At 34.1% G+C, this 9,996-nt stretch overlaps 1 protein-coding gene across 1 annotated transcript; it reads left to right on the top strand.

Moving 5' to 3' along the window:
* The first annotated feature begins 6,764 nt into the window (after positions 1–6,764).
* On the top strand, positions 6,765–9,570 carry LOC107921392 (receptor-like protein 9DC3). The gene is made up of 3 exons (XM_041086344.1): positions 6,765–7,001; positions 7,142–8,915; positions 9,002–9,570. The coding sequence occupies exons 1-3, from the start codon at positions 6,765–6,767 to the stop codon at positions 9,568–9,570; spliced, it is 2,580 nt and encodes an 859-aa protein (XP_040942278.1).
* The last annotated feature ends 426 nt before the right edge of the window (positions 9,571–9,996 follow it).

Genomic DNA, 9,996 nt, shown 5'->3' with positions numbered 1-9,996 from the left:
ATTGAAGGCGGCTTTTGATAGACAGAAATCATATACATATGTGAAATGTCGAGATATTGAATACTCTATTGGCGATAAGGCATTTCTTAAAGTTTTTCCTTGGAAGAAAATTTTGAGGTTTGGCTGAAAAGGGAAACTGAGTCATCGTTTTATCGGACTGTATGAGATCAGAGAAAGATTTGGACCAGTTGCGTATCGTTTATCTTTTCCTGCAGAATTATGGAAAATACATGATGTTTTTCATGTTTCAATGATTAGAAGATATCGATCGAATCCATCTCATGTTATTTTGACAGAAGATATTGAGATTCAACCTGATTTGTCATATGAAGAAGAACAGGTTGATATTTTAGCACGAAAAGTAAAAGAATTATGTAATAAATGAGTTCCGTTAGTAAAAGTGTTATGGCAGAGTCATAGTGTTGAGGAAGCGACTTGGGAACCAGAAGAGACAATGACATCTCAATAACCCCACCTCTTTTCAGGTAAATTTTAGGGACTAAATTTATTAAGGGGGTGAATTGTAATGACCCGATAGTCACGAGTATCAAAAAGTGTATTTCTGGGCCTCTATTTTCATAAAACATACTCGTAAATATTTATTAAAAATATTTATGAAGTTAGTTGTGTAGGTAATTAGGTTTTGGTTAGGTGAATTTGCATGAATTAAGAGTAATTAGGTATAAGGACTAAATTGCATAAAGGGTGAAAGTTGAATTATAGATTAAAGAAATAAAGGGACTAAAGAAAAAATTAATCCTTATTTCAAAAAGTGGATGGTGTTGGTGAATGCATGTGTAAAATTTATATACATATATTTATTAATAAATTATACTTACTTAATATTTAAGTATATATATTATATTATTATAATAATAAGTAAATGAAATAATAATAAAACAAAACAAATAAAACGAAAAAGAAATAGAAAAAGAAACAAATTGAACGAAAACAAAGAAGGAAAGAAAGAAAAGAAAAGGAGAAAAAGATAGGGTTTCAATTGTTCAAAGCTCAACTCATTAGTCAATTTAGTCTATTTTCTTGTAATTCTTATGCTTTTATAATCCTGGTATTAAATACTACCCGACCCATGTCGAAATTTTAGAAATTATGGAGTTTTTAAATGTTGTCTATGTTGAATAATTTGAGTATCAGGGACTAAATTGATAGACTTTTAAGTTAGAAATGAAAAAGGATTGAATTGTAGAATAAATTATAAATTTTGAGTATTAAGGACTAAATTGTGAAAATTTAAAATTTAAGGATTTAATAGAAATTAGAGAGATAAATCTAGTTTAAAGTGAAAATTTAATGAAAATATAGAATTAATTATAAATAAATAAAGTTAGTCTCAGTTTAGGGACTAAATTAGAATTTAGGCAAATGTTGAATAAAAATTGAAACATTCAATGTGAAATTGAATTGTATTGTATTGATGAATTTTAATTGTTTTAACTCCATAGCTAACGTTGTACCGAAACCCTCAACTAAGAAGGGAAAAGATAAAGTCAACGAGGAATAGCTCGAAAATTTTGGCTTGTATTTCTATAATCCAAATCTAAATATTAATTGTTGTATTTTGATTTAATGTTTATGGTAAGTGATTGAGGTGAGTAATTAGTATTTTGATATTGAATTGAATTTATATGAATTTATGATTAATGTGAAATTTGCATATTGGATATTTGTTGCATTTGAAAAGTGAATTGAAACCCTATTAACTGTATCGGGCTAAGTCGGATATAAATGGCAAGCGATAGTATTGGAAGAGTTCAGGGATTACTTCGACTTTGAGTCGATGAGACACTGGGTGTCAATTATTTTCTTCAGATTAATTTGATGAGGGACTGGGTGCCAATTTACTTATGTTTAGTCGATAAGACACTGAGTGTGAATTTATTGCTTTGAATCATCTGATGAGGTATTAGGTACCAAACTGGTGTGTTTTGGTTGGATCTGTGTATCCGTCCGAGTCCGAGTCATGTTAATGGGACAATTAAATGAATTGATTTTATGAATGGTATTGGATAATGTAATAGCCCAATTTTTAGTGGTGTCGAAAATAGTGATTCAAGATCAGTAAATCTAACGAGTGAGTTTGAAATTTTTATTAATTACTATTTATGAGTCAAGTGTGATTTTAGAAATATTCTTGAATTGGTGATTTATGTTTTAGAAGAAGTTATTAGGTATGGTTTCAAAAACGAGGAATCGAGAACTCGATTTTATAAACTGAGCTGTAAATATTTTTATAAATATTTACGGAGTGTCATTGAGTTAGTATTAAAGTTTCGTTAGAAAATTTTAACGTTTTGATAGTTAATTAATTAAAAAGAACTAAATTGAAAAAGCTGCAAAACTTACTAAAATACTAAATGACTCAAGTGTTAAATGAGGGAGGACTTAAAAGGCAAATTAGCCCAAAGTGGATAGCTTGGGCGGCATAAGCAGAGAAAAATCATGTAATTGGGTGAAATAAGGGCTAAATTGGAAAATTGTAAAAGTTTAACTACAAATTGAAACTAAAAGATTTTCTAAACAATTCTTCATCAATCTTCAACCAAAAACAGCCATAGGAGAGCTTCTAAAGCTGGTTTTTCATATTTTTACATCATGTGAGTACAATTCTTGCTCTTTTCTTGAAATTTTTGTGTTTTTAAGACTTCTACAATATGGTCCAACTACTTATTTCATTAGGTTTTGATTTCATGGATAATTTTGAAAGTTACCATTGATGAGTGCTGAATGTTTATGATGAATTTACGTGGATTTGAAGCTCTAATTTTGTTATATGATGATTTTATCAAGTAATTTCAATAGAAATTGATTTTAGGACTAAATTGTGAAAAAGATTAAATAGTAGGATTTTGTATTAAATTCTATTTATCAAAGGCTGTGTAATAGCTTAGAATATTTAGATAAAATGTTAATTGAGAAAAAAATAGCTTATTTGATGGGCTAATTGGTGAGGGACTAAATTGCAAAAAATATAAAAGTTAGGGTAATTGTGTAATTTCAAAAATTAAGGGGTATAAATTGTGAAGTGAATTAGAATTGAAATATATACTGATGAATGAATATTTTTATATTTTAGATCAAGAGCCCATACATCAACGAGAAAAAGGGAAGTTAGCAAAATAGTCCCTAACGACTACAAACTTACAATTTAGCCTAGGTAAGTTTGTATGGTTAATTTTTAATGTTATATGTTAAATAATAAATGGTATTTTGTATTTATTTGTAACATTTGTTGAAAATAAAATTATTATTAAATTTACGAAATTGAATCAAGTGTTCGAAGTGAATGGAACGCATGTTTGAGTATAGTCGTTCAGTGTAAAGAGGAATTGTCAGTAAATTTTCCAAGTAAACCGGGGTTCAGAAATTTGTAGCGAACTCTCATTTTTGCTTTCAGTTTAGCTCTCATGAGCTTTAGTTAACTCATATGAGTTTTAGATTAACCCTTATGGGTTTCAATTCAGCTCTTTTGAGCTTCAGTTTAACCCTAATGGGTTTTAGTTTATCTTTTCTGAGCTTCAGATTAACCCTTATGGGTTTCTGTTCAGCTCCTTATGGTTGTGAATGATATATATATGTTTGTATGCATGTATTTAGTAGTAGATTTTGGTAAATCAATGAATGGAGTTATTTTGGTAGGTTTAGGTAATTGAGTTTTGTGTTGATATATTATGTTTAAAACATGATTTTTGGTTTGTGTTGAATGTTTGATTGGGGCTATTTGATGTATTAAAATGTTGTGTATAGGTTGATATAAAGAAGGGTGAGAAAAGTGGCCTTTAAATGACCTATTTTGGTCTATACGAACATGTGTCTCAGTCGTGTGTGACACACAGCCTGGCACATGGGCGTGTAGTCTAGCCGTGTGTCCCCTGCACCTTAAAATTTAGAAACAGAATGCGTAGGTTTTTACACATAGCTTAGCACACGGGCGTGTGTCTTGGCCGTGTGACTCTTGGACTTTGCACACGTCCTAGCACATGGGCGTGTGGTTGGTCGTGTGACTCAAGTCAGAGAGTTACACGGGTACGGACACGGTCTGGGACACAACCGTGTGCCTCACATCGAATGCCCACAAGGCCTAAGTCACGGGAGTGTCTCCTGGCCGTATGAGCCTGATGGGCATGTGTCCTCTGTGCCTAAGAAAATTATTGAAATTTAGGGAAAAATTCAGTGAGTATTCGGCTTAGTCCCGATTCACTTCTAAGGAGTATATTGGGCCTCGATGGTCCATTAAGGGACAATATGAGTGTTATATGATTGATTCTTGATATGAATAATAAATTTTGTGAAATGTCCATAATTAATCCGTAAAGTCTAGTAATGCTTCGTAGCCCTATTCCGATGATGGATAAGGGTTAGGGGTGTTACAGATAATACCAAATGTGAAATGGAAATGAGACATATAAATTGTGTATCATATTGTGAAAAACTATTTGAGATAACAAATGATGAGAATTGAGTATATTATGAATAATTTGTTTATGAATTGATTAATTGAATGGTTATTGTTATTGTATGATTAAATGTGCATATTATATTATTTTACTTTTAAATATTCAGATTATAGAAATACCATTGAGTTTATACTCAGCATACGGTTTTATTTTCCATGCGTAGGTTAGGTACTTAAGTGTGATCGCCGATTCAACATCTAACAACGGTCCCGAACTCAAACGTGGTGATGTTATTCCTTTTTGTGTCGGCATGTACATAGGGCGTCTAAATGTTAACTATTCTGTGGATTGATTGTAAATAAGATTATAAATTATTTTTGGTTGGTTATATATATAAATATATGTTTATGTTAAGACTATAGTATGACATGTTTTAAATTAGTGCAGAAATGTTCATGAATTAGGTAAAAGTTGATTGAATTTGGTAGGTTTATAATATTGTCTTGATAATATAATTGTGGTACCTATGAGGGTACATTGGTTAGATATTTAGGTTGACTGTTTTGACATTTTTAAAATGTATTTGATTGTGTTTTGAATTGGTTGAATGAATGATCTTTGAGTTTCTTAGTGTCCAGATTGTAGGGAATGGTAAACTTAATGTTTAAGGTTCATTTTGAGTCTACAAGGCCAGACACATGGGCGTGTGGCTGGACCTCACAGTCGACTAACACATAGGCGTGTGGTTTGGTTGTGTGCCTTAGCCGTGTGTGGCAACGGCCTAGCACACGGGCGTATGACTTGTGCGTGTGACCCTTGCACCTTAATAATGTAACACAGTATGCTCACACGGCCTAGCACATGGGAGTGTGACTTGGCCGTGTGATCCAAGTCAGTGAGCACCTAAGTTTGGACACGACTTGAGACATGGGTGTGTCTCTTGACCGTGTGAGCCACACGGCCTGGCCACATGGGCGTGTGTCCCCTATTCCTTTGAAAAATTTTGATATTTTTGGAAAAATTTTCTGAGTACCAGGTTTAGTTCCAGTTTGTTTCTAAAATATATTTTGGGCCTTTAGGGCTCATATAAGGGGCAATATGATTGATTTATGACATGTATGTTAAATAATATGTGATGTCTGTTTTTGATCTTAAAAGTTCGATAATGCTCTGTAACCTTGTTCCAGCGACGGATAAGGGTTAAGGGTGTTACAGTACCAATTTGAAAAAAAAAACATAGATACCAAAATGAACATGAAAACTAAATATAGATACCAAAATCTATATTTACCCAAAAATAATTATATTTGATTAGATTTGAACGTTTTTAGTCAAGTCGTGTAATATTTAAATGCTGGCCCCAATACTAATGGTTGAACCCCGTATAGGAGAAAATCAGAAATCCCCATTAAATGTTATTGTTAGGATTGTTATCTCTCGTTGCTTGACTTGGTTCCACCCCGTATAAAATCTGGCAGAAACCCTCCCCCCACTGAATACGCTAATATTGTTAGGATTGTGACATGAAAATAGTATATAAAGTAATACCGAAAAATGAATCTTACTTAAATGAATCTATTGTTACTATTATTAGGATTGCGATGATGAATTATTGAATAGGTTTGAACATATTATATATATTTTAAATGAATCTATTATATACGGTTAGATTTGAACTTTTTAGTGAAGTACACAATCTTTGTTTATTATTTGATGCTTAATTGCTTATGTACTATTTAATACCCAAAAATCATATTGTAAAAAGTAATGGATGGAAATGCTGGCCCAATACTATACAAAGCCCACAACATTGACCATACGCTACCACTCTTTTCTTCCCCTCGTGTTTTGCCATATTTCTTTTCTTGCTCATTAATTAATTTGATAATCATGCAACAACTATAAAAAAAAAATTATTGGAAATAAAATTATTAAGAGGAAGTAGTCACGAATCTTGATCATAAAATAAACATGTATAATATTAAAAAAAAAGATTTAAAAGATAAAAAATAAACAATAAGTGACTAATTTTTGCTTTTGGGTATTGAGTAGTAATTTTGTTGTGCAAGTTTTTAGCGTAAAAAATGTGATTTCCTATATTATATCTTGTTTTTTGTGGAGAATTTATATATCGACTTGCAATTGACATATCTGAAAACAGACCAAATGTGTGTTGTCTATCCTTTCTCAACACTTTCGTGCCCAACAATAATTATTGTTTCTTCATTTGACTTTTCTTTTTCAATTTTAATTATTTTTTATACAAATTTGAAGACTTACTATTATAAATATTCATGCTTATCGGTCTTACTACTCTTAACCATCGCATTATACGTCCCTGGAATTACCATGGTGGGATACCATTCGCCTACCTTCAATCTATTACTTTGTTTCCATTTCATATCAGTTTTATGTTCTCCTTCTTCACCAACACATTTGTGCTCTCCTAACCAAAGTGCTGCCTTGTTCCAATTCAAAACCCACTTTTCCATTAACCAAACTGCTTCTAAAGATTGTGAATATTCTTATCCTAAGGCTAAGACCACCTCATGGAAGAAGGGTACAGATTGCTGCTTATGGGATGGAGTGAGTTGTGACAACATCACCGGTGAAGTCATCAGCCTTGACCTCAGTTGCAGTTGCCTTTCTGGCACATTCCCTTCCAACACCACCTTTTTCCTCCTTTCAAGTTTGCAGAGGCTGGATTTATCCTTCAATGATTTCAGGAAATCCAAAATTTCTTCGGTCGCTTTCCAAGCTTAACACATCTTAACCTTTTCTATTCATGGTTTTCACGTCCTGTTCCCCACGAAATCTCCTATCTCTCCAATTTAGTTTCACTGCATCTTTCCGACCGTCCAATTACAGATCTCATTGGCTTTCAAGCGCCTGGACCAATTTTGAAACTTGAAAAATCCGCTGTAAACGGAATAGTGCGGAACTTGACAAAGGTAAGGGAGATCTATTTGGATGGAATAGACATGTCATCCATTGATCCTAATTCCTTCGTCAATCTTTCTTACTCTCTCGCATCTCTCAGTCTTTGTCGTTGTCATTTGCGGGGAAAATTGCCAGACAACATTTTCAAACTTCCCAACATCGAGTACCTGAGTTTGGATGAAAACTCTAAACTCACTGGTCAGTTTCCAAAATCCAATTGGAGCAGTCCCCTAGTGATTTTGAGCGCATCCATGACGTCTTTGTCTGGAGAATTGCCTGAATCATTTGGAGATTTAAAGTCTTTAGCGGGTTTGGCTCTATTGTCTAGTAACTTCTCTGGATCAATTCCTACATCACTAGGAAATCTAACTCAGCTAGAATTCTTATTCCTTTCATATAACTATTTTAGTGGTAAGATTCCTTCTTCACTTACAAACCTCGCAAAACTGGGCCTTCTTTCCCTTCGATGGAACCAATTAGAGGGCTCTCTTCCTGAAACCCCAAATGCATTTCCAAATCTAGGCTTTCTTGATTTATCTAATAATTTACTCAGTGGTACAACGCCATCTTGGCTTTATACCATTCCTCTTGTACATCTAGATCTTGGAAACAATCAATTCATTGGTCATATCAGTGAATTCCAAAATAGACTTTTAAGTTTGAACATGTTAGTTTTGAAAAATAACAGCTTTCGAGGTCCGATTCCAAGCTCAATTTCTAAACTTGTGAACCTCTCTTTCCTTGATTTATCGTCGAATAAACTCAACGGTACAATAAGTTCGGACATGTTCTCAGAGCTTCACAGTCTCCAATATCTTGATCTTTCATCTGATACCCTGTCGCTGAGCTCCAACAACAGCGTCACTTATGTCTTACAAGGGTCAAAAAATTTAAGTGTTTTAGACTTTTCCAATAATAGAATTCGTGGCCGACTGTCCAAATTTCCTTGGAAAGACATTGAGTTTTTAAACCTCCGCTCGAATTTCATTGAAGGTGATCTACCGGAATTACCCCCTAATATCAGATTCCTATCAGTCTCAAACAATAGTTTGACTGGAACGTTGTCAGGTATATGCAATGCGAAATTTATTGAGATTCTCGATTTGTCTCATAATGATTTCAGTGGAGTCATCCCACAATGCATCGGAAGCTTTAGCCAGAGTCTTTCATCGTTGAACTTGAAGATGAATAAGCTCCATGGAGCCATTCCCTCGACATTTGCTAAAGGATGTGCATTGAAGAATCTGAACTTGAATAGCAATCATTTGGAAGGGCCATTGAAACCTTCAATCACCAACTGCAAAGACTTGCAAGTTCTAGATGTTGGCAACAACATGATAAATGATAGCTTTCCTCATTGGATCGAGGCATTATCAGAGTTACAAGTTCTTGTACTTCGTTCCAACAAATTCCATGGTCCAATAACGGCTCCTACGAGTCCTCAATCTCTTCTGAAATTGCAAATAGTTGATCTCTCCTGCAACAACTTTTTTGGTCCTCTGCCAACCGGCTACATAAAAGATTTCAAAGGAATGATCAATATTCTTGACGATGGCAAAGGTGTGAGATACATGGGGGAAAGAAATTACTCGTATGATTATTCTGTTGCTATAGCTGTTAAAGGGTTTGAGATTGAATTGATGAAGATTTAACTATTTTCACAAGCATTGATCTCTCAAGCAACAACTTTGAAGGACAGATTCCAAGAGACATCGGAGAGCTTAGTTCGCTACGAGGTCTTAATCTTTCTCATAACAATCTCGTTGGGCATATACCATCTTCACTTAGAAACATGACTAGGCTTGAATGGTTGGATCTTTCGTCCAATCAGTTGAGTGGGCAAATTCCAACGGGATTGCTAGATTTGACCTTCCTTTCCTCCTTCAACGTTTCATATAATCAACTTGTTGGACCCATACCAAAAGGCAAGCAGTTCAACACTTTTGAAAATGGTTCGTACCATGAAAATGAGGGATTATGTGGCGTTCCACTCTCTAGAGGCTGCAACAACAACGTGTTGGGGCAACCACCTCCTGCACCGTGGATGAACTCTCAAGAAGACGATGGCTCAAAGCTTGAATTTGGGTGGAAAGCTGTTGCGATCGGTTATGGATTTGGATTCATATTTGGAGCGGCAATCGGATGTGCTCGTCTTAGAACCGGTAAGCCCAAATGGCTCGTGACCTTGTTTGAAGCTCGAAGACGAAGAAGGTGATCATCCTCCAAAGCCAAGCTGGTTTGAGCAATTCAATAATGCTGTCAACGCTTGAAGGTTGTGATAAACTTTTGTTTTCCTATATTTGGTCGGGTTTGTTTGTTTGTTGTTATGTTGATGATGATTTTGATTGGGCTGTGTTAGATTTATGTTTTGGTTATAGAGATGCGAGGTGCGAATTTGTTAGAATTTTCAGCAAAGATTTAAGTGATTATGGTTTGCTTTTGTGTTAACCAGTTGTTACCATTATGAATATTCTATCAATAAATTTCATCGTCGTCGTCATCGCGGGTAACTATTATCGCAAGCATGTAAAAGCACTAAATTTCATTCAATTCATAACTTGTTTTCCATTACTTATCTAAATCTGGATGTTATTTCCACTGATTTTTGAAAGCTACTCATCAATCCAAGCTTTATTCTGAG

Source organism: Gossypium hirsutum, chromosome D01, assembly GCF_007990345.1.
Source record: "Gossypium hirsutum isolate 1008001.06 chromosome D01, Gossypium_hirsutum_v2.1, whole genome shotgun sequence".
In the NCBI taxonomy this organism is placed as follows: domain Eukaryota; kingdom Viridiplantae; phylum Streptophyta; class Magnoliopsida; order Malvales; family Malvaceae; genus Gossypium; species Gossypium hirsutum.
Note: the sequence above shows the minus strand (reverse complement) of the source record. Positions and strands in the feature narration are given on the sequence as shown.

Coding starts and splice junctions, on each gene's coding strand:
- LOC107921392 (XM_041086344.1), top strand. CDS start 6,765: ATGGTGGGATACCATTCGCCTACCTTCAATCTATTACTTTGTTTCCAT. Junction 7,002..7,141: donor ATTGCTGCTTATGGGATGGA/GTGAGTTGTGAC, acceptor CAATGATTTCAG/GAAATCCAAAATTTCTTCGG. Junction 8,916..9,001: donor TATTCTTGACGATGGCAAAG/GTGTGAGATACA, acceptor GAATTGATGAAG/ATTTAACTATTTTCACAAGC.